Source organism: Aphelocoma coerulescens, chromosome 1 (assembly GCF_041296385.1).
Source record: "Aphelocoma coerulescens isolate FSJ_1873_10779 chromosome 1, UR_Acoe_1.0, whole genome shotgun sequence".
NCBI lineage: Eukaryota > Metazoa > Chordata > Aves > Passeriformes > Corvidae > Aphelocoma > Aphelocoma coerulescens.
The window spans coordinates 103,875,175-103,900,350 of record NC_091013.1 but is presented as its reverse complement, the minus strand read 5'-3'; the positions used below and the strand labels follow the sequence as shown (position 1 = coordinate 103,900,350).

The 25,176-nt window shown below is 40.2% G+C and overlaps 1 protein-coding gene across 2 annotated transcripts in view; it reads left to right on the top strand.

The window, feature by feature from the left end:
* Positions 1 to 8,145: 8,145 nt before the first annotated feature.
* The window catches only part of GUCA1C (guanylate cyclase activator 1C), a 40,415-nt gene continuing 23,384 nt past the window's right edge, over positions 8,146 to 25,176 (top strand). The window contains exon 1 of one of the 2 annotated variants that reach the window (XM_069022556.1): positions 8,146 to 8,349. In XM_069022556.1, coding sequence (XP_068878657.1) covers positions 8,146 to 8,349 — 204 coding nt within the window. Of the gene's footprint in view, positions 8,350 to 22,419; positions 22,615 to 25,176 lie in introns of those variants that run through there. The other variant, XM_069022564.1, reaches the window with a different exon arrangement.

The window sequence follows — 25,176 nt, the reverse complement described above, 5'->3', positions numbered from 1 at the left end:
GTGTGCTTACTAGGAGCCTATGTTACTGGGAGATGCCAGCAGCTGCTTGTCCAAAGTGCACATTCACATTCTTAGAGGTTTTTCACAGAAACAAACTTCAGGCTTTTAAACTTTTCCAGGAGCTTATCTACAGTATTAAACACCCTGTTACCCTTCTTCTTTTGAGTTTCCTTTTAGATCAAAGGATAGGAAACCTGTAATAGTACTAGAGGGCATATTTATCCATTGTCCTGGCCTTTTACTCCAATACTGCAGACTTATTATTTTTAAATACTCCAATGTCACCTTTAAGGCATAAGAGGACAAAGCAGTTGTCATTATTCACCCACTGATGATAAAGAGTTAATTTGCTCAGCTAGGGCTTCTATACCCTCCTGAATTTAATTACTGTTCTCTGTTTCTGTATTAGCTTTTGTTCAGCTATTTCTTCTTTACAAACTTCTTTTGACTCCTTTTATACACACACAACACTTTGTAAATACTAATTATTTTTTCTCGCTAAGTAACATTCCTTCTAAACAATTAAAATCATGCTACATCCAGGTAAAATTTTTTCTTTAAAAACATGCTACTAGATAGGTGGTATAATGCTTTGTGGATGCTCTTTCCAAGAAAAAGAGCATGATTTTATTTATATTCTTGAATTTATTAACAAAAGTATGTTTAATACTTCAAAGAGGCTTCTTAAATTATGTGAAGTAGACAAACAGGTCAAGCCTAATTCAGAAAACCTGAGCACAGCTTTAGCTTTCAGTTACTGTTGCAAAATATTTTCACAGTCAAAACTAGCAAAAGATTAATGAAAAATTTAGTTCACTTAACTGGGTTTTGTGATTTTTTTTTTTTTTTTTTGAGGGGGGTGAATACATTAATTTCTTTGCTAACAACCTGGAAAATTTGGTCTCAAATTCATTAATGCAAAAGCAAGGATTAATTTTGAGTAACTCCTCAGACTGAGAGGAAATCCTCTAAGAGGTGTATCTTATGTTTTAGACAAATCATATCAACATGGTGATTTTTAAGAATTGTGATAGAAGAAAAATTAGTCTGTTAAAGGGTCTAAGTCTAATGGCTGTGGGATCATACCTGGTTTTACAAACAGAATATGAAACTCCTACTTCATAAGCTAAAGAGCACATTTCTTTTTGTGAAATAAAACCTCCAGACAGCTTTGGGACCCCAATCTTTTTTCCCCTTAGTTTCTTTTCAAATTTTGATTGGAAGTCTGAGTCAAATTTTCCAGAGCTTAGAGTTCAAGTGATTTAATAGTGAATGCTGATATTATGACCTGTTCCATGATGATGAAAACACTTTAAAAACGCAAAAAAGAAGTCTGCAATACATCAGCAAAATTGTCTGGAAACAATGATCTTTGCATTCTAAACTCTAACAGATTTGCTTGCCTTTATTTTAATTGCATGTGCTGATTAAGCACGTACATTCCTCTTCTAAATACACTGGAGCTGTGCCTTCTTACTCAGAGAGCAACTTCTCTGTGCAAGTTCTCTAATGTGTATTTTTATCAGTTTTTCAGACTAAAACACAAAGGAATACTCTTTCTCAATACTTGGTTAAAAAACCACTCGAATAAGTGTTGTGCCTACTGGTATTTTTTCATATCTTAAAGTTTGTCAAGAATTACAGCAGTCAGGAACTACCTCGAGATTGCTGTGGCAGCATGAGACAGCTTTAGAGCACAGTCAGAGCTGTATAGCACAGTGGTGATGAAATTCCTCTTGAGGGATATAAACTATAAAGGGTTGAAAGACCATCATGCATCTTTCTTTTAAATTAAATTCCATGCTGGTTTTATTTTTGTGCATTGCCTCTCAGAATGTTATACTAAATGCTGATAGTAAGATAAAAAGATATTATTTTCCTTTTTGTTCTCTTTGTCCTATCCCATTATTATACCTTGCTCTCAACTATTCAGGGTCCTTCTGACAGACAAAAAACATTAGTAACAAAAGTTACAAGTTTTTTTCACTCTGAACTCACTAATGTAAAAAATTGGCATTGTGGCTGGCCAGAGGTTTTGGATATAGTACTAAGTAAGTTACTGGAATTACATGAGTCCATTCTACATCAGTTGCTGCTGACCAGGCATGAACCATGGATGGACCTTACAGGCCACTGTTTGCATGTCCTCTGTCAGGGATTATTAACCATGGTGAGTTACTAGCTAGTAATTCTCTACATGCCAATGAATATTTAAAGGAGTTCTCAGTAGAAATATATTTTAAAGGGACTTTGGGATTGCCTATATTCAGGATATAAAAAGAAACAGTCTGTTTAGATTTAAAAGATCTCATAGTGTTTAAAAATGAAAGAGAAAAATTCTATCCACTGCCATATCTACAAAGCAGACTATGCTTGCAAACTGCAGCAAAGCTGTGAACTGCAAACATAGCTTTCCAGAAAAATTTAGTAGTCTGAGGGGAAAGATGGCAGAATTACTAAAGTCCCCTCACAGGGTAAATTGCATTAAATTACATTTAATTTTCAAGTATTTCTTGTTATTTAACAAAAGAAGAAGAATGTGGCTGGTTCTGGGCTTCCAGAGTTAGTAGCATGTTCATCTATAAGCACAGCTGCACACAGATAGCACAGATATTCACCTATGGATTTTTCATAGGGAGACATCCCCTGCTGCACTCGAACATGCTCATGTTTCCCACTGAGTCCCTCTGGGTTCATGAGAGAATCTGATGCTTTGTGTGCCATGAATTCCCCTGCCTGTTCACACTGCACTAATCTTGCCACTTAGATAATCCCAGACTCTATCCCAGGGAGGGACTGACAGATTACATGCAATTACTGGTATCAAACCAAATTATGATTTACTAAATGTTGGAATTCTTTTCAAGACTAGTGGTGTAAGCATGTTATAGGTGTTCTTCAAATTGAGTTTATATAATCACTTAACAAATGTTAATTGTTAAATTGTTTCATTAATTCCTTTTGGTGAATTTTATGATATTTGCTATCCTTCTGAAGAAGAAATAAATTTTATTTATCCTATCTCTTTTTTCTACTAGGTAGGGGAAAGGCCATGGTTGTCTTTTTTTTTTTTTTAATACAGAGTAGTGCATGTTATGTAAGAGTCCCAGAAAGATTATGGTGTCACCTTAAGACTTCATAAAGGGCTTTAGTAGCATTAGAATATTACTTAAGTAACCTTAAAAACAATTCAGAACCTACTTAGAAAACTAATTTTAAAAGGCATCTAATGAAGTTTGAGAACCACAAAAAATTATTATTGATTATACCAAGAGAAGAGGAAGAATTAAATTTTAATTGCCATCTAATCATCTCAGTGTAGGCTATCACAAAAAATTATTCTCTTATTAGTTGATACCAGTAGAACCTTGTTGTCCCTTTATGTGTCATGACTTTGGTAGCAGACAGATTTCTGCATAAGTATTATTTTGTTACATAATATTTTGTTACAGGACCTAAGACAATAACAAGGCACTAATTTACAGGTTTATTATTGTGTATTCAGAGTTGTGTATTGTCACATGCAAGCACACTAAGAAACTTACAAGCAAATTAAATCAGAAAGTGTCCTAATAAAGAAGCATTAAACCTGTGTAAAAAAATTATCTGAAGATGCAAATAGAAACTGTACAGAAAATATAATTTACATGAATTCTTTTATGATAAATATGCAATTTACAAATAAAGGAGGTTTGCCTGCATTGTACCCAGACATCCACCTAAGACAGGACCTTCAGAACACCATAATTTTTCCAAAATGATTGATCTCCAGTCAGTCAGTCTGACCACTGGTTGGATAAAGATAAGCCAGTTAAACACTCTCTGGGTCATGTCTGGTATATAAAAATAGCCACACTTCACTAGACAAAAATACTTCAGGTCCACTCTCCTGTCTCCAATCTCCTGTTTCTGGCAAAAGCCAGGAGCATGTGCCTAGGGGACAGGTACCCCTCAGTCACTCTCTCTGCTTCCAGCAGCCTATGGCCAGTCATTCAAATAAGAGGTTCAACAAGTGGGTTAAATGGGCTTTTCCTCCACAAAATTATCTATTTTTTTTAAAACTTACATTTACTTTTAGCTTCCATCAGTGATAATCAGTTCCACATTATAATCACACAAACATTCTTCTTTTTTTTTTAAGAAATCTAATTCTTTCTCAAATTATTTTGCAGGAATATTTCAAAGAGTTCCAGAAAGGCTGCCTTGAGGTTAAAGGAAAATAAGACTTTTCATTTCAGGGAGCTGTGGTTTTCATGGCTACAGATAAGATCATTGCCTGTCACTGTAGTAAGGGTATCAGATAAAACTTCTAAATGGTGCTGTCTTCCTACATCTTTAAGTCCAAATGTTTTATTCCAGTGGCTTGCAAAGACTGATCATGCTAATATATAACAGTGAGAGAGACTTAGTGAGAATTTTGCTTTGGGGAAAAGCTGGGGTCAGAGTTTAGTCCTTTGAAGCTTCTCCCTAAAAGAGACGTGGATTTCTCTGTCCTGATATTGTTGTCTTCATTGTCTGCAATTCTTAAGTTTCAAATGCTTCATTAAACTTTCCCCTATATTTTATAGCATCATCCATAGAAAACTTGAAATGTCCTAGATACAGTCTGCCATCCCCTCAAAGGTTTATATTTCATAACCTATCTTAGTAGCCGTGTGTCCCCACCATCACATATGAAGGTCTAAGTGCAGGTACCATCTGGAACAGTGCTAGCAGGTTCCAGGTGACCTGGGTGGTATAGAAATTATATTCAGAGGCAAATAAGCACATGCTTCTTTGATAGAGGCACTGCTCAGGCAATAGGTTTCTGTGTGTAACTGTTGATGCTGGATTTAAGTAATTGGAATTAAATTTTGGTTTTTACTGTAATGCATACTGTAATAATGTGTATTATTACAACAGAAAAGTTTTCTCTTTTCAGGCCTCACATTTATAGCAGAATTTAATATATAATTTTTTCATCTTTTCTTGAAGTGCCTTGCATTCTCAAAGCCCTGTCAGTCCCTCTGATAGGTGTTGCTTTTCTTCTTCCATCTGCCTTTCCTCCCTTTTGTATTACATTGCCTGCAGACCTACAATGTGAGTTCTCTGCTTCTACATTCTCCCTCATTCTACTTCTGGACTTTGTTGGAGGGTATACACAAGAAAAAATGTACTCCCCAGCTAACCTGGATGTGGACATGGAATAAATCTGAGAAAATTGTGCTTTATATAGAAAAGTAACTTTTCCTCAGAGTGAAAGTGAGGATATTAAACAGCTAAAAAGAACAGTGTTGCCAGCATAGCCCTTCTAATCTGTGCGCACTTCATCACTATAATCCCTCAGTACTCCTAGCAGGAACGTGGCCAGCAAGAACTCCCTGAAAAGCAGCTTCTTCTCCTACTTGCACCTAATTCTAGCTTCCATGTTTCCATTTTACTCTGGGTTATTGCACTGCTTCTTCAAGTCTTCTGGGTGTTTTTTCTTAATTCTTTTTGAATTATGACCTTTGCTGATAAGCATGTCATGCTTGTTCATATGCTTATTTTGTCAAATTCTCCAGTGTAAAAGTTGAGGGTTTTTTTTCAGATTCATCAAATACATAATTTAGAATAGCTTGATGATTATCTTGAATAGTTATTTAAATAAAATGTAGATTTTTCTGACATTTTAACCTTGTCTTCCAGAAGGAAAATAACAACAAGAGTTAGGAGAGTTTTCCATGCTATGGAAAGAAATATGCACATTTTCAAGGACTGAGATTGCTTACTTTTAATATTCCCATTTATGCTGTTGCTTTTTTCAGAAGAAGGTTTGAAAATAAAAATGTACAAAATCAATTGCAGGTCACTTTATTTACTAAAAAAAAATTGTCTACGGCCTCTGAAACCTATGGTTCAAACTTGATTTTTTTCCTTTGAATACTGCTGTGATTTTGAGGGGTGGGGGGGAAAGGAAGGCTGAGTAACATTTGAGTTTTAAAACTTCCTCTTTTCACTGAACAAGAAATTTGTTAGATATACACTTGGGAAATTCTGTGTCAGAATTTCCAATTCCTAACTACTGAAAATTTAGATTTGATGAAGAACAATAAAATACTGAAGATCGCCATTTTAAGCTACCTTTCTTTTGCTTGCTGTTGTTTGTTATTAAAAATTCGGCATTCTTTGCCTGCTAGTGATATTTTGAAGTGAAGTATTTCCAAATACCACTTCACATGTTTCAGATTCTGGTTCTATACAGTATTTCATATAGAAAATCCCTGCTGCTTCTCAGTACTGAAGGTCTTGATCTTATAACTAACAGGATGTTAGTGGGCAGCTATTTTTGCTCTGGGGAGACTGTTAAAAGTGATGCAAGGAATGACTAGAGGAAAAAAAATCACCTTTTAATAATATCTACAGTATATGTCTCTCTTGAAGTCCTCCAGGCATCCCTGTGCAGTTTTCTCCCCCATCTCTTCCCCCTCAGCAGCCTTGCCCTGACTGGCTGCAGACTCTGGTTTATGCAATGTAGGTGCAAATATGTGCTGAAAGACTGTTCCAGCAACAGCCCAGCTTGTTGTCTTTTTACAGTGAAGGCTTGTACCCATTTCTGAAAAATACCTTGCAGTTCTGATCTTACATGATTAGCACGTCACAGCTTTTTAAATGCCTAAAGAATTATTTGAAAATACTGGAGGACCACGTGAACCTGCATGCCATGGCCCTAAAATTTATGTGTCAGGGGCAGCTTGCCCTGCTGGTTCTGCCCCCAGTGCACACCCCATGGATGCACCACCACGATGCTCATCGCTCCTGGCGCCTGAAAAACAGGTTGCATGACATGTCCAACAGTAGCATTCAGTTCCTTTGCCATCCTAAAACCAAATTTGTTTCTCCTGACTGTTGACACTGCTTTTGCAAATGAACCAGCAGGAGCCTAGGGCCAGAGCAAAATTCATCTCATGCAGCTGCACAGCACTTGAGAGCAATGGGACTGCACCCTGCTCTGCAGAGCAGAGCTGCTCAGGTGGTGCTCACCTTCCTCTTGTGAGACACCACTGCAGTGCCACTGGTGGGACACCACCTTTGCAGTAGGCTTAGGGGTAACAGCTGTATTTTTTAAATTCTACTAGTTTAGTCTTTAACTATTGCATGCCATAGTATCTGCTGTAGGGCTTAAATGCTGTAAACCTGTACACTACTATGTCCTGCAATACAGCACAGACATTATGACACTGCAAGTTTCCACAAGCAATTTGAAGCAGCAGAAGCAGCAGTCCTGCACCCCCCGTACTGCTGGCCACCCTTTTCCACCCTCACTTTATCCGTTCTCTTGTACAACCCAGTATTGTGGCACCAGGCAATGCAAAAATGTAAGCAATGTTTTCTAAAGCTAGCTTTATTTTTTGGTATTTGATCTTATTGCAAGCTTTTGCCTGGATCTGTTCTAACACTTGTTTCCAAGTGCAACCACAAACATTTCTGCTGGCCTAAGGGAAGGGAAAGGATGGGATTGAAAGAGCAATGGTCGTAATTTTCAGGGGAAGTGATTTTCAGGACAGCATTGGCTTACAGGAGACTCAGATGCTTGTAGAGCTGCTGTCTAAAGACAAGTTTTTTGTGCTTGGTGTACGGCCGCTTTCAGTATTTCAGGTTATCCAAGACAAACTGTGTTGCAGTTTTGACTTGTAAGGTAAGATTTGGATCACTGTATATACAGAAATAATGAAAATGAAAAGTCAGTTACTCCAAGGCAGCTGCACAAAATGTATCCAGGTTTTTAAATGGTTTTAAGTTCTAGTAAAAACTTTATAAATTATTAAAATTAAGGTTTAGAAACTAGCCTCAAAGTTCCTGCATGTTTCTTTTTCAATATTCATCCAGTTTAGATGCCTTTAGCACCACAGATGCAAGTTCAAAATGAGGACCAGTATAATCAGTTCACCTGAGACGCTGCAGACTGACTGTGCACAAAGACCGTAATTAGCTGATAAAGCCACGAGGCACTAAAACTGTGTGCCAGTAATCTTGCTAGGGTGCTATATTTACTTAGTCTATCTTGGCAGTGATCTGTAAGAGGTTTAAAGTAGCTCTCAAAGGCAGAGTTGGTGTTTGAATGATCATTGTTGGGAAGCAAGAATCAACATTTGGATGAATACAAACTGAAAAAGGTTACCTGGTATGTTTGATGCAATGGGTGCTGCTGGATCAGCGGATGACATTAATGCTATGGAAGTTCACCACTGGTACACAAAGTTTATGAAGGAGTGCCCATCTGGACAACTTTGCCTGCATGAATTTAAACATGTCCTGGATCTACACGGACTTAGCCCTGAAGCTAACAACTATGTGGAACAAGTATTTCACACATTTGACATGAATAAGGTAAGAATTCATTCTTGACTTCCCGGCTTTCTTATGGCTGCATCATTTGATGCACTCAGAGACAGGTCTCAGAGAGCTGCAAGCTCCCTACACAGAGGTAATGGAAGTGATTCAGAGGTGATTCAATAGAAAACCCTGAACACATAAGCCTGAGTGGAGGCGAGAAATGTTGAATGCTCTGTTCCCAGTACCTTTTGCCAATTTGAAAGTTTCATACAGTTATTCTAATACATGCTGACGGTTTCTCATCTTTGAAAGCCAGATCTTTATTATTATTTTCAGTGTGCATTAATAATTGAAATTTTTATTTATATAGCTGCTTGAAAAATCTTTCTAAAGCAGTAAGTAAGCAAGCAGAAAGTGTTTGGCTGGATCCATAGGTATTAATGCTTTCAGATTATGCAACATAGGCACAATATGATTTGGCTGTCGCGGGATTAATTCTCAGCACCTTCTGTGGCTTAATTCGGTATCAGTCAATCCCCCTTTTCCAAAGGCACATCTGTTTGGTTTTGATCCATCATCCCAGTTTTACTGCTTAACATCCTAGGTCCTCCTAAAGCTATGTCCAGCAGCTGTTAGATGCATTGCTGTCTCTGTTATTCCAATGCAGTGCTCATACAGGTTCCTTCTAGCCACGAGACTCAGCCAGAGTTATTTTCCCCTTAAACCAAGGCAACACTTTCTACCAAATGTGACAAAAGGAGTGAAGAGTCATCTGTAATCCCTACAAAAGTGACTGAAATTAGGCTTAGGCTGAATTGTCAAAAATACAAATTCAGCTTTCGGATAAGAGAACAGATGAGCCCATCTTGGTATAAAAAAAAAAATATTTAAAAAAACAATAAAGCATTAGCGTTCTCTACCCACACCATTATCTCAATGAGTTCAGAGATGCAATGAAAAAAGTGTTACTACATTACACAAATTACTTTAACAGCAGGTTAAAATTGGTCCAAATAGTAGCCATAACTACTCCAGACAGTTTCTCATTCTATAAATAGACTTTCTGTTCTTCTTCATGGAATTAATTATATTTGTTTCAGAAAATGCTGAGAGTATAAGGTACCATGTATTTTTACATGCAACCTCTATTACACTGTTTTCTTGTGTTTCCATACACACCTCCACCCCCAATTCAGCTAGCTTTTTTTGGAATTATGTAATTCTTTCTTCCATTATCCTCAAGGACTCTTCCTATAAAATCAGGCTCATTGCATGCTCTTTTTTTCCCACAGCCAATTACCAGATGGTTAAACATACTGAAATTTGATTAAGTAGCATCACCTAACTCAATAAATGTGCTAATTACAGATGATGAGCAAACTTCCAGTCTACAAACATGAAACCTGACTTGCAGAAATTGTTAATTTGCTATGTTCTTTTCAATTAATAATTTGATGCACACAGACAGTGTCTGAGCTCACCTAAGAGCTATTCCAGTTTAGCATTAATGTGTACTGCAAAAGCCCTTGACTTCAGTGCGCTTGAAAAGTACAGGGAGCTTTGGCTGTTGGGGATTTTGGCTTTTTTTTTAAATGGGAGAACGTCTTTTGGTTTGTCAGCATTTTAAAAATTCCTAATTGCCTTCTCCCACTACAAGTAGCTTATCACCCTTGGAGTAGTTTGCTCAAGTTATCTGAGGAATATTAAGATGTATGCCTTAAACTTGTCAGGTTATATACACATCACAGTTTGGCTCTTACTACCAATCAATCTCTCATCCTCTTCTCTGGTATCCCCACAACGTTTTAATCAATTGGTAGATTTCCATCAAATTTCAAAAAGCAGGAGTTTCAGTTAATTAGCTCCTAATGTTTTCATAAAATTTGGCTGCTGGGTAGCAGGGACACACCCAGAATGAATGCCCCATTCATGCAGAATTAAGCTTTTATTCATTGTTCAAGGCAACAGTTGGCTGACAAAATGATCAGGCACTTGTTTCCTTTTGCCTAGAGAAAATACAGGGTGGTGCTGGGGTACCAGGATGTGAGGATTTAGGGGACAAAAGACATAGCTTGTATGGGTCTAGGCTTTTGTTTCACTGTTCCCAGAAGGGCTTGTTTAATTAATGTTCCATGTTAGACAGAAAAAGATGCTTCAATTTTTTATCAGTTTGGAAGTCTTCCCCCATTTTAATGAAATTCAACAATGATTTGGCCTTTAGGGCTTCATAAAATCCACTATAAAACTGCTTAAGCTGGGCTTAAAACCTCATTATTTAATAATGTGCTCCCACTAAATATCTGATATTCATTTCCTGTTCTGCAAGATGTTGTAGCAATCCTCCACTAGCTACTGCTAATCTGAGGCATAGATTTTATTGTGTGTTTTCTTAATTGAGCTGTTGCTCAGCTGTAGCAGTAGGACCAAGCAAAGTTTTTTAGAAGGCAGAACAGGAATAGCACATTTAGAATTGTCAATTAAATAAGATTGTATAGTCTATATTCATTTGGATATGGAAATAAGATGAAGAATGTAGCATCCATTCCAAGATAAAAGGCTGGCAAGTTTTAATCCCTGCCCACTCTACCTGTAGAATGTAATGTTTGGAAAGGCTTAAACACTTAGGGAACTGAATCAAGTGAATCAGAATGTTTTACCTGAATGTTTTACTTTTTCCCTTTTAATAATTTTTTTAAAAATCTATTTTTGATTAAACAGCAACAGTACCATTTTTAATGAAATGGCAACAGCTACATTATTCAGATACAGCACATAGCATCTAGATAAGCTGTAGCTCAGTTTTATTCTTCTCTTGTATTGAATAAAGTCTCGTGGAAGCCTCATTGAAAACCCTGTGGCAAACGAGAACTGGGACCTCTCAAACAATGTGCCAGGATTTCATAAGTTTCCTCTTTGGCATTCACACTGCCTCTGTTTAGTTAGATATGATGTGTATATTTATCTGTTGTAATGTATGTTTCCTGTGAAGTCATTCTGTGGGGCTTCAGGCTGTCTTAGGGGACTGATTTACGTAACAAGCAGAATGAGCTGTGGCCATACCAGCTTACCAATAGAAATGCATTTGGGAGTTTTATGGCTTGGCATGGCTTTCTCAATAACAGTATCCTCATAGCATTCTTGGTCATTCCCACTGCATCAACCCTTCTAACGAGCATGGCTCAGGCAGAGTACAATGGAAAAGCACTTGTTGTTTGGATTCTGGTCTTAATGCAGAAATCCAGCTCAAGACTCCTTTCTATGCTTAGCAGAGACAAAGGATCTTATTTCAAGATGACTCAGCTCTTTCCAAGTTAGATGAACCAAGTCTCTCTGCCCTGCCTTATACATCAATGAAATAACAACCTACCTGATTGAGTCAGTGGAAACTCACTCTTTCTTAACAGAAAAAGCAGGTATTCTTTTAATCAGTTTGTGAAAACATCCTACATGTAAATCTAGGTTCTGAAGTGGCGTAACACGTACAGATGCAAAAAGCCATAATGCAATTTTATTTTGACATTGAAAATTGCAGCATTAACTTTCTTTTGTTTTCTTCACCCTGTCCCCTGCAAACACAGTCCCGCCTGAATCGTGCATATTAATTTTCCTCTGATAGAGGATCAGATCTTCTCTGCTGCCATGGTGGTAAAATCATTGTCAGATCTATGATATTAGTGGATGAGGAAAAGAATTTGGGATTAAATTCCTTGCAGCATGCATGTGTTTAGATTTTAGGAAGTGAGATTCCAAGCAAACAACAGACTTAGGTGTCTGCAAGCTTCTTCCTGAACCTTAAATTGCTGAAGAGGACTCTGTCAGCTTCCAGTTTCTGTGATAACGAAAGTGCTATGCTTTAAATATTCAAATTTCTATCACTTTATTATCTGAAAACTCATCACTGAGCCTGTGAACAGAACATGTGTTTTAAGTGGATTATGCAAATGGAGCAATATGATTACTTTTTAGTTTCTCCCCATGCCCTTACTGTTTCCTGTTGTAGTCACTAGATTTAGCTTAGCAGGATGCAGCTTTCCTGAGAGCTCAGCGGGGATGCTTAGAGCAGTGTGACCATGGTCCCACTCCTGCAGTCCATTTTGGACAGCCCCGCGGTTTTGCTCCAGCAGCTAGCAGCGCTACAACCAGTGATGGCAAAGGAGGCGAGAAGGGTCTCTCCATGAGGGTTTGAGAGGACTTTAATCACATCTTGTCCCCGTGATCCCCAAAGACAGAGAGACCTCGTGATCTGGGCGCAGGGGTCTTTTCTCAGGGGCTCCAGGGCAGTACATGGGCGGGGTTGGGGTATAGGAGCCAATAGGGAGAACCCGGGGGAGTGGCCAGGGCTAGGGGCAAGGAACAGGGTGGGAAATAATGCGGGATAGGAAAAGCAGTGGGTGAACGGATCACCACATCTCCCCCTTTCATTTTAAATTGAAAAGGGAAGGACTTAATTTTTATACAACAGAAAAAATGGTAAAACAGTGTGAAATAATTAAATTAAAATGATGAGGTGGCTGGTTGCTGTTGGCTTTGGAGATCGGTGCCAGCTGAGTTCTCACACAACAGCTGCTTTTGTAGCTTCTTCTGCCGGGGCTGCTGGGATGGCATCTTTTTGGTTGCTGCTTGCAGCTTTCTGTCCAGGTGGCGTGGCGAACAGGGAAGGGGGGTGCAGCTGCTGTTTCTAAGCCGTGCGGAGCTGCGGATACCCTCGGGGCAGGCCGGGTCGCACAGTCCCCACGCCAGGCCCGCCTCACAGGTCTGGTCCAGAACCGGGGCTTTTCCCCGGTGCAGCTGCCGCTCCCGCTGTGATACTACTTGGGGCCAGGCCCTCCACGCCCAGTCCTGGGGCCGGGGACGGCCTGGCAGGGGCTGGGGCGCCTCTTGCCGAGCCGCCGTGGCTTTTTATTTCACTTTTGGCGCGGGCGCTGCTGTCGTGCCATGGTCGGAGCCAGCTGGCAGGGAGGGAGGTGGGGGTGGCTAGGGGCAGGACCACGGCGGGCACACAGCTGGAATGGACATGTGGTAACAGGGTGGAGGGGCTGTCAGAGGCACACGCGCCTGTGGAGCAGGGACTTGGCATAAAGGCACTCCGTGTTTCAGAGGGGGAGAGCTGATGCAGCAACACCGACCAACACAGGGGGCGGGGTTAAGGAGGGAGTAAGGGTTCTTGTGCATGCGGGAAAATAATGGAGTACAAGCAGTAGAAGGCAACATGGCGGAGCCGAACACTCAGTTGTGGCCATCTTGGCTGCTACTTAGAGCCTACACAGCGGGAGTTTTGGGGGGTCGGGATGAGGGTTTAGGGGCAGCTCCCAGGCTGGGGTGATCAGCCCTAGCACGGTAAGGGGACAGGGGAGACACAGAAGGGTCAGAACATTTTCTGATCTCTCCTGAGGGTCGGAGGGAGAGGATCGGAGGTCTCTGTTTCCAGATGACTGAGTGAAACAAAACAAAGGTTAGTTCTCTCGCACGCAAGGACCACCCCCCCACACCATGAATCTTTAAATTCCCAAACTGGGGGCACTGAACTTGCATCTTCTCTTGTTAGGGATAGGTTTTTTCTTGCAAGGGCTTCACATGAGGCACAACCTCCTTCACCTCGACAAGAACCCACCCCCAACCCTCCACCCAAACAGAAGCAAAAGGATTAAACTTAAAAGAAAAACGATCCCCCGAACCAGGCAATACCCGGCTCCCTTCTGAGGCTTACCAGCACAAAACGTGCTGGTACACTCTTTTTACCAGGCCCACCAGGCTCCTCTTCAGGGCTTTCCAGAATGGGGAATCAAATTAGGGCACTTGGCGTGGTCCATCGCTGCCAGATGACATCTTTTAAGAGTGCTACTCTTCTCAAGAGGCTACCGGCTGTCCTTTCAGTTGTCTCACTGAAACACAAGCTTCGTGCCAGGGAAATGGCTTCCCAAAGGCAATTAGGCTCTCCAAGGCACCTCTTCTCAGATGACACACATTGGTGCACCATTTTTGTAGTCGCTAGATTTAGCTTAGCAGGCTGCAGCTTTCCTGAGAGCTCAGCGGGGATGCTCAGAGCAGTGTGACCATGGTCCCACTCCTGCAGTCCATTTTGGACAGCCCCACGGTTTTGCTCCAGCAGCTAGCAGCGCTACAACCAGTGATGGCAAAGGAGGTGAGAAGGGTCTCTCCATGAGGGTTTGAGAGGACTTTAATCACATCTTGTCCCCGTGATCCCCAGAGTCAGAGAGACCTCATGATCCAGGTGCAGGGGTCTTTTCTCGGGGCCTCCAGGGCAGTACATGGACAGAGTTGGGATACAGGAACCAATAGGGAGGGCCCGAGGGAGTGGCCAGGGCTAGGGGCAAGGAACAGGGTGGGAAACAATGCAGGATAGGAAAAGCAATGGGCGAACAGATTGCCACAGTTTCAGAATTATATACATAAAGACATGTTGCTAGTTCTTTTTAAATTTAGGATTGTATTAGGGAAAGTACTTATACCCATGCTTGCCTTAGATGGGGTGTTAATTCAAAGTATGTACTTTTAATTGGAGATTCATGAAGAGTCTGTTTTCAGTAAGAAGTCCCCTTCCTGAATTTCACTAGTTCTGATTTACATCTTTTCTTCAGGTGCTGTCATGTGATTTTCACCAGTGTTTGTATTTAAATAACCTGATCTTCTCTGTGAGAGAGTTCTGTGAGATCTGAACACTTTTCCCCAATTTTAATGATGCAGTATGGTCTATTTGAAGTTTAGCAAGAGTACCAAGGCTGCAAACCTGACACAAGCTCTTATACAACATGAGCATAAATAACATGTTTTGTCTTCAAGAGAGTCTGTGCAAAAGCACCCAAGAACACGTCAAGGTCACTCCAGACAAAGAGAAGGACCCGCCTATTGACAAGCTCTTCAAAAATCTCCTAAATGAGTTTGTTTCTGTGTAGGTGGGGCTGGATGAGAGCCTTAAAACCCTCAGGTTCTCCTCTTTCACTACTGGTAGGTTGTGTGAATATTTTTGTCTTCACCCTCCTTTTTAAAAATTACTTTCCCCACCATTTCTAAAGTAAATTCTGTGCAGAGCTGCATTGTCAGACAGTCACAATGAATCTTTTCTGGTTTTCTTCTTTATTTTATCATTGCCATTTTTATTTTTATTTGTAAAGCTTGTAAAAGAGTTAGACAGCTGTTTTACTTCCCTATCCACCTCTTATAAAAAACAACTTTTAAAGCCAGGTAGTGGAAGGAAGACTTCAATTATTGCATAGATCAGAAAGAAGATTCTGGTATTTCAAGAAGATAAATAGCAAGAATTGAGAAATGGAGTGGGAAAAGTGCAGTCAAAAACACAGGAACAGACAGGAATAAGTAGATAGCTTTTGAGGAGAGGGAAGAAAGAAGTGAAATGTAAAACAAAAAGCAAAATTTAAAAGATCAAAGCACAAATATAAAGAGATGGAAATAAGTGTTCAAGGACTGGAAGGAGGAAAGGGCCTCATCCCTTCTTTGTACGTTTATTGAAACCCTTGCGTAACTGAAATGTCAGTTATGGAGAAAAAGTGTTGAAAAGATAGTTAAAATCTTAACAAGAGATTCATTCTCCATCAGAAAGAGAGCTGCTAATTGGACAGAAACAACATATGGGAATAAATGTGGTTGTTTGCTCTCTGCAGTGACAGGGAGAGGGGGCTGGCAGTGGCAGCTACAAGGTCCCTCAAGGTGTCTCTCCTCAAGGCCTCTCCAGTGTCCCAGAAAAGCACTGAAACAGGGATTACTGGACAGAAATATCACCGTGCTCTTTAGCAAGAACACCAGCCCTTGTCTTGCAAGCCCAGGCCACTAGGAGATGCCAGTGGCTCAGTGTCTGCTCACCTTGGGAAAGACTTCAGGCACCAGGAAGGAGAACGTCTCCACTCAAAACAACGGCACTTAATTAGGGGAGGCAGCCTCGTCTTTTAATTAAATGTTTGCTGATGAATCTATTGGCTTGGCTTTCCTTTTCCAAGGTACTTAGGGGATTTTATTGCTAGTAGAAAAAAGAAAAATTAAAATTTCTTCCAAATAGCTGTGCTGTGTAGGCAGAGAAAAACAGGAAGCCAGGATTTAGAGTTGTTAAAGGATCTATATGTAGCATTATTAACTGGAAAAATCCATTTTTTCTAAGCTGAAATCCTTCATGAAAACAGCCTGTGGCATTAAAATGTTGTTGGGATGAGCATTAATTTGGAACTATTACCATTAACATGAAGATTTCTGGGGATCCTCCCATCTAGTTCATCAGCATGGAAAAGTTCTGTGGTTTCTTTCTTCTTGTTTGTCCTGGTTGGAGCCAGGACATTTCACTGGCCTCCCAGATTTTCCCTGGATGAGAGAACCCTTTCCCTTCATTTCTAACAAGACCACTGAAACGTAGCATATTAGCATTAGCAGGGATTGTTAGTCCACCTTGCAGTTCCCTGATGCCTACCAGAAAAGGTGTAGGCCAAGCTCTTGCCCACCCTGAGTTTAGGAAAATCAGTGAATTCAAAATAGCTACTGAAAGAAAGTATTCCTGATTTATCCTCCTGACAAAGGCAATTAGAAACCACTGATGAAAACAACAGCTTCATCAGTGGGTCCTTGTTGTGTTAAGTCATGAACTCCAAATGGAAAATGTAAAGTTGGTATCTCAGGGCACTTCCCATAATCATTAAAACTAAAGGAACCGCACTACAAATGGTTCTGTGGGAAGGATAAGACTTGTTATTTCATTCTGCATGGTTTGCTGGTTATTTATAGATATGGGTGCACTGTAGCATGTGTGGCTAACAACACCCACAAAATTACATCTGTAATTGGGTTAATGACAAAAAAAAGCTCCTAGACCAGGCTCTGCACAACTAAGATAAGCTTGTTGACTTTCTCATCACCAAGATGTGTATCATTGAGCTATACTCATAATCTCCGTGTCAGCAATAAGGAAGCAGTAGTACAAAAAGAAATCAGACATAATAGGCTCCTATAGATGTATTGTTTTAATGGTCACTGCCTTCTTTTTCAGTTTGAAAGATCTACAACAACTTAAGGAGTTAATTGTTTGTAGAACTATAGTAGCAGGCACACAAGGAATGTGGCTGTGAGCTAGCAAAGTTGGGCCAGTGCTTGATGAGTGTTTTTAGTGAGAGAGTAATTCAGCAATTGTGTGTCCCACAATGGTGCCAGGGTTTAAACACCACAGAAAGCAGCAGTGACCTCTCTTTTCCCCATCCCCATGCTTGAGTTAGCAAGAATTTGTGAGTCCTCTCATGTCAGACAGAGAGATTAGGGGTTGTGTCCTACTAGATATTTGTCTCATTGGGGCAAAATCTTTCTGGTTTATAAAGGAGAGGAATACAGCCCTTAAAAGCAACCTGCATTCTGATGAAGATAAAAGAAAGAAAGGCCAGCTTGGTCTTCCTCCTTGTATAATGCATAGGAGAAGAAATGCAGAACTGAGAAGCTAAACCCTCATTCGAATAGTTAGAAAACTGCAGAGTGGTCCATAGGGAGAAGATGGTGATGGTTGGGACCTAATAGTTTAGATCTTAAAAAAAAAAAAAAAGCAAACAACAAAAAAGCAAAAACCCTAAACACTTAAAGCCTTCATAGATAAATTTTCTGACTGGGATAGGCCATTCCAGCTCTTCTGGGAAGATAACCTTCTCTTTCCAAAATTTTTTGTCTTGTCCAGATGACTCTCTTTCATTTGGACTGGCTAGGTAGTCTCTCTGAAAACACCTCACCCAGGTCTGCTTGAGCTGGAGGTAGGTTGCATCTAAGTTAAGAGATATAAATGGACTCTGAAGTTGGCTACAGATGATGAGTGGCCACATGTCTATGGGGAGCTGGCAAGGCAGCGACTAGAGGGAGATGGCAGGATAAGGGGAAGGAACCATGCTCTAAAGTCAGGGACATGGGAATGCCTGCAACCTTGCTTCCTCTGGTCCTGCCCACACAGCTCCCCTCTGCGACTGAAATGAGCAGTGGCAGATCTCCATAGGCACCCAGCACTGGTAGGATCCAGCATCCGATGGCAACGGGGTGCTGGGAAGAACAGGATGGAGAGAGAGAAATGGGGCAAAGTATAGAAGCATGAACTCAGTAACTTAAGAGAGGAAAGTGGCTGCTTTTAGAGAAAATGGCACACAGAAATTGCTGAGGAAGGAAACAGAAAGTGGGGCTGGATTGAGCTGGAGCAGATACAGAAATTTAATTGGCAAAGATGACATAAATTTAGACAAAAATCTGTAGATAACTTTTTATTCAAATACATGTAAAACTTGGCATTTGCCACTTCAAGCAATAGCACTTCTCTTTTTTGTATTGCACTTCAAAGAGGTAGCGTTCAGCTGCATCTATCAGCGTGGATAGATGCAGCTGAACAAAAATGTGTGGCCTCCTTGTTTCACAACACAGGGCTGCCTGCCTACTGCCAAGGTACCACTGTTTTCACAATACCCAAGAGAAAGAGAATGTCATCTTTATTATTTTATTTTTCTGCTTTTTTATATATCAAGTTAGTTCCTGATCACCCTGCTGAGAAGTTTTGTTTTGTTGTGATGTGGTTTGTTTTTTTTAAAAGGTTCAACCTCTGTTCTCAACCTCTATCAAAAAACAACCTTTTTTCACTTCTAAAGAAATCTAAATTACATGACCCCTTCTAAAACCAAGAGCTTTTATATCATTTTCAGAGCAGAACTAAGGAAACTGATCTTTTTTTTCTCATGGTTCCCTACAGAGACAGTTTTGCTTTACCTGCAATGTGCATTTTATGTGTGCCCATGTTGTTGCATTGATTGTCCTTGAACCAGCAATCTTTATTACAGGACTGTCATTTTTGGTGTAAGTGCATAGTCCCACTGTTGCCTGTTTGTATGGGGTTTTTTTATTCCCAGAATATTGTACAGATTCCAGAAAGCTTCTTGGCATCTCAATAGATACTTTTATCTTCAGATAGATAATTTTATCTTCATCTTCTAGAATCAGCTTAGTTTGGTACAGATAGCTCATTAGGAATTGTTTCACTGGGTTTCCTATACACACACTAGTTTCTACAGCCATTTTTTCAGCATTCTTTGAAATGGCTTTCCTATATTAATTTATTCAGTTCAGCTCCACATTGTTATCAATTTTTCTATTTTTATTTATAAATAGAAATGCTCTGATGCCTTTGGCTTCTGCAACAGGTGATTTCTATAGAATTTCTACTATCTCAGCACATGCTTTGTCTGCAGCTCATTAAGTGCCATCAAACTATGCAGAGGGTTATAAATTTTAGTCTTTTTGTGTCCCATAAAACTCACCTTTCTTTTTATGTCAGGTGTTATATCAACCAATATATACTGTTCTAGTTCCCTTCTAGGGGTGAGAGATGCTGTGAGATTGAGCTATAAATCAGATAATTTTTTACCCAGGCATTTTTGCTGTCTTTACAGGTATTTTAGTTATTCTTATTAAGCTAAAGGGATTCTAAAAATAGGTATTACTTTAAAAGCATTCCAACTTTAACTAAACATTCTCTTATAAGTCTTTTGCTAGAATGTACAAAATCTGACAAAAAGGCCCTTCTTTAAGGCAGTACAGCAGTCTCTCCTGTGCCTCAATCACTGTGGGTACACTTCCCCAAGGCTTGCTATTTGGAAGCAACAAGCAGAAGTAGTGTGTGGATTTTTTGAGGGGGAGAAAAGAGGAGGGAGTGGAGGGGGATCAGTATGTGTGAGCAACTCCCAAGTTCCCTGTGCCTAAGTGAAATCCTGTGACCAGTGTCTGCACAAGGTCATGTGAAGAGATGGGAGAGAGCTGTCATTGCCCAAGTGAAAGAGAGAAAAGAGGAAGGATGACAAGCACTGGGTGAGTTATTGATGGACAGTTCTTAACCTAACCAGATCATGTCAAATTTGCAGCCTGCTTAAGTCTTGTTCCTGGTACTCTGTTGTCTTGTCTTCAGCTGGGATAGAGTTCATTTTCTTCCTAGTATCTGGTACAATGCTGTGTTTTGGATTTAGTAGGAGCAATATTGATAACACACTGATGCTTTGGTTGTTGCTGTGTAGTGTTTATCCTAAGTCAAAGACTTTTCAGTGTCTCATGCTCTGCCACTGAAGAGGTGCACAAGAAGCTGGGAGGGAGCACAGCCAGAACAGCTGACCCAAACTGGCCAAAGGGACACTCCATACCATAGAATGTCATGCTCAGTATATAAACTAAGGGGAGCTGGCTGGGAGGGGCTGGGCATCGCTCAGCAGATGGTGAGTAATGGTATTGTACTACACTGGTTTTTGCTGGGTTTTATTCCTCTCTCACATTATTATTAGTAGTAGTAATAGTAGTAGTAGTAGTTATTTATTTTATTTCATTTATATAAATATAAATAAACTATTCTTGTCTAAACTCATGAGTTTTACTAGTTTTTTCCTATTCTCCTCCCCATCCCACCAGGGGGAGGGTGGGGGTGTTAAGAGTGAGAGCACAGCTGTCTACAGTACTTAGTTGCTGCTTGGGGTAAAACCACAACACCTGTCTTTGCTGTTTGACACAATCACTGGTCTTTCCTTTAAGAGCAGGGTATGATGGCTGAAGAAGAAAATTCAGGATTATTGTCAGACTGTGCATAGTCAAGAGGTTTGTCTGCTTTCCTTTCACCTCCCTTGTCCTCGCATCCTCTTCATCCACCCTCACTGTTCTAGCCAGCACACATCTGCAGATGAAATGCCTGCACAGGGTGTGCTTCCATTCTCCCTCAGTCACTGCAACCACACAGCATCTCTAGGGCTCAGACGTGGTCTCTGGAGGAAAGGCAACACGCTGAAAATCCGACTTAGCTCTATGTTCTTTGCCTACTGAACCAAGTTTTGGCTAAACTGATGGCAATGTCTGTGTCTTTCTGTTTGATTTTCAGAGGTTCTTGGGCACCTGGAAAGTGTTCAAGCTTTCTTACTTGTATGCCATATTTTGAAGTATATGACGATAAACTTATTGGTGTCCTTGTGGAGAGAGCTGTAGCAAAGGAGTATGGGAGTCCCTCTCAGAAACTGACCTGATCCTATAAGATATTGATTGCTCTCTGGCTGAAGTTGGGCTGGAGGATGATTGCCATTTTTCATGGGCACTCACCACCTCACAGGACTGTGCTCTTTAACTCCACTGTGTGATTATAAATGAAAAGGATGAATGGCAGTGCCTTGTTTCTGAGTCACTAAAATCCTATATGTTTACACTGATATTTATAGCTCCACATTTCTTTGTCCTATAGTAAGGCTCCTGAGCCACTCATCTCCTTGTAGAAAAGGACTTCTGTACTAATCAGTACAGAAGTATTACTGATACCTAACCCCTTCCCTGAGCTTATGAAGGAAGAAGGAATTCAGCTCCTGAAAGCTGTAAAATAAAAAGCAGGACTACAGCACTGACCAATAGCAAACCTGTTTTTAATTTACTTACCAGACTAAGTCGATTCCTGTTAAGGAAGTTACTGTAAAAGATTCCTCTTCCAGTCAAGTTCTGTGACAAGGCTGATGACCAAAACTGTATGTTATATCTGGAAACCCATGCTGAGAGGGAAGAAATAGGATGCGATTTGCACACAAATACAAGATCGCACACAGCATATTTATGATAAAAAAGTACATCAAGGAGGAGTCCAAAGGGCTCAATTTTTAGAAAGGCTTAATCCACTTACAGCAAAGAGGATGTAATAACAGTCATTTCTGTTTGCACTGACAACCTTTTCCATCCTTATTTGCTGCAAAAATTATAGCTATTCCTTACAGCTATTCCAGGATTAGACTCTTATGTGTTGCTAATGGTTTGTAAATAATTCAAAATCAATCACTTTTAGAATATCCTCTTTTTATAACATATATTTGTAGTCAGTGGGAGAGTGATGAACTATAAGTTGACTATGGTGCTCTTTGCTTCTACTTTAGCCACAATTTGAAATCCCTTCTATTTTAGACCTGGGCATTAAAGGTAATCTCATGAGTAGAGATAGGCACTAAATAAAAATAGAGACTTACGTGTAAGATGTTTAACGTGGCCATTTAAAAGCCATATTAACCCGAGTTGTTGTTATGAGCAAGACTTTGAACCTGGGAGATAGAAATGTGAACAGACTAAAAGGGACGCTTACTGTGTAACAACATGGGCTCCCAAGAATCATCACCCTTGCAAGATGCCCCTGCAGAGATGCACCATTATTACAGCAAATTTATGAGAGAATGTCCATCTGGGCTGCTTAGTCTGCATGAATTCAAGAAGCTTTTGGGCCTTCAAGGGCTGGATCCACAGGGAGACCTATACATTAAACGAGTGTTTGATATCTTTGATCTGAATCAGGTAAACCTTCATTTCTTTATTTTTTTTAATCTCATACAACTGCTTTGTTAGTGAGTTGTAGCCTGCAGGCTCTTCTTTGTGCTATGCTCCCAAAACTGCTCTTGTGGACAGGTTTGCCATAAAGGTGCACTAGAGGTAAAGAAGTGGGACTGTGCTTTGAGGGTTTGCATTAGGATTTTTGTTAGTACCTTCTAGAGCACTTAAAAAAAAGTCAAGAAACAATTCTTAAAAAGAGGTGTAATTTCCAGTTCACTGGTTATTCTTCTATTTGTTGCTTATCCTGTGCTTGTATATAAGCATATGAAAACGTTGGTGTGCTCAAAGTTAGTAAGTTCTTACAACAACGTTAGACAAAGGGGAAATATGGTCTGCACTTAACTGAAGATGAAGGGCAGTGTATATAAATGGATTTAAATTTATTTTCTCAGAGTACTATATTGAATGTGTGGCAGAGAGGAAAACAATTCAGATGATCAGTTCACACGCAGTGTACAAGTCACAAGACCAAATACTACTGAATGGTCAAGCAGTTTCTCCAAGCTACACTTCTAATTTACCCTCCTTTCTACTGCAATAACTGCTTATGATTGCAATCAGCTCTCTGTAATGTAGCTGGCTCCCAGACAGACAAGATATATTTTCCTTAGTAGTACAGACAAGGCTGAACACACAGTCATCTGGTACTTCTGTGTAGCATCCTTTTCTAGGTCTGTCTTGAGCACCGCCTCATGCTTGTAAGGTCCTGGAGCTGGCCACCTTGAGCCCTCCACTCATTGTGATGCTGTGTGGCCTGGGGCACACGCTCTGCAGTACTGTGAAACCTTCAGATTTGTTGAGACCTTCAGATTGTGGATTAATGTAAAAGTGAGGAGAGTGGAATCAAAGCAGGTTACAGAAAGAGCATTTGCTCACTCTTTGCTGTGGCAATGGCCAAAGACACTTAAAATAGGAACCATCGGTTATTTGTTGCTTCTCTATCTGGTGTTACAGAGTTGTGTCACCCTGCTCTGCAGGCTGTCATCACTTGTATGTGAAGTGGTTAAGCTGCCAGATATTAAAGCAACTGCTTTCATGAGAAGTAGAGGACAGGTGCTTGGAGGGACTTAATACGCGTTTTAAATGTAGATGGGCTGTATGTATAGCATCAAGAACAGAGAGGCATGAAGAGCTGCACCAGGATTGTCAGCTGGAGAACACACTGCCTTTTCAGCACAGCTTTCAGAATCACCGTCCTCAAAGATCTCAGCTGCCTCATCTCTGTGACTGAACTCCCTCTTTTATCAGGAACTTTTTTGCTGCATCTTTTTGAACTTTTGTCTTCATCCTTGTCTTCCTCAGATGAGCTAAGATCAACACAGGCTAAAGAATGGGAAAACAGGGTAATGACCAGGAAGTCAGTCTTGCAGGAAAACTGCTTCATTGCCCATCATATTGCTGACCATCAGGAACACATCCTTGGGGGACTGCAGGGTATGGCTGTAAAGTCAACACAGGAGAAAGCATTTCCCCCCACTGCCTTCTCCCTTGTCTGTATTTTATAATTCTTGGGGTCACAGATACCAGACCAATGAGGGGTGACCTGTTTGATTAAACAAACTGGGTGGTTGGAGTGCAGTCCCTTTGTCAGAGAAGGCCATGTATGTCCAGATGGTGTCTTAGTACGGCACCTCTACCAGTCCCTACAGATATCCCTTTTTTTCAGGTGTTTCATAACTAGTTTTACTGAAAATTTCAGCTTTCCATGTAATGTGGAGTTGAACTGTGGTTACAGCAAGGACATCCCAACCTGCAGATCAGTTCCCAAGCTAAAAGAAAAATGAGGACATAAACTCCCAGGAAAACAGAGTAGAGCAATAGGTATTAAACAATAGAGCATCTGGGAATCAAGCCAGAGTGCAGCAAAGCTCAGAAATCTATGCTGATCAATAGCCTGTGAGCATTTGTAAAGGTATGTTAGATATTGAGAAGACCAACCCTGCTAGGGAAGGATGTCAGGCAAATGAAACTAACACTGGCATATTTTAGACCAACAGATATTTTTATTCAGAAAAAAATGGGAAGGAGCAATTTAAGATGTAAGATGCAAGATTTAGCTCCTGTGCCCATGGCAACTTTTTACAGATTTGCCGTATTTTAATCTCTATTCAGTATAATGATTGTATTCCTTTTCTTTTCTTCACATTGTTAAAGGCACTCTGTTTTCATAAATTTGAATTTTTTTTCATTTATTACCAAGACAAATGGCCACTATGTTCAAGGAGTACTTTTAGAAACAAGAAGCATCGATCAAACGCATTTCAAGTACATGGCTGTGATGTTTTTTATGTGATTAAGCTGAGAATAAAGTGGCAACAGACAGCTTTTTAGGGCAGGAAAAAAAGAATGTTGCATGTTGGTGATGAGGTAAAATAGGAGGATCTCTTTATTCCATATACTCACTTTTTGTCCTATAACCTTTCTACAGATTTTTCTCTACCCCAGGATTTTTGGCAAAAATGTAGGATTTGATCCAGAGAAGTTTTTAGTTAAGTACCAATGTGTGAAGAGTGGTCAGTGGATGGC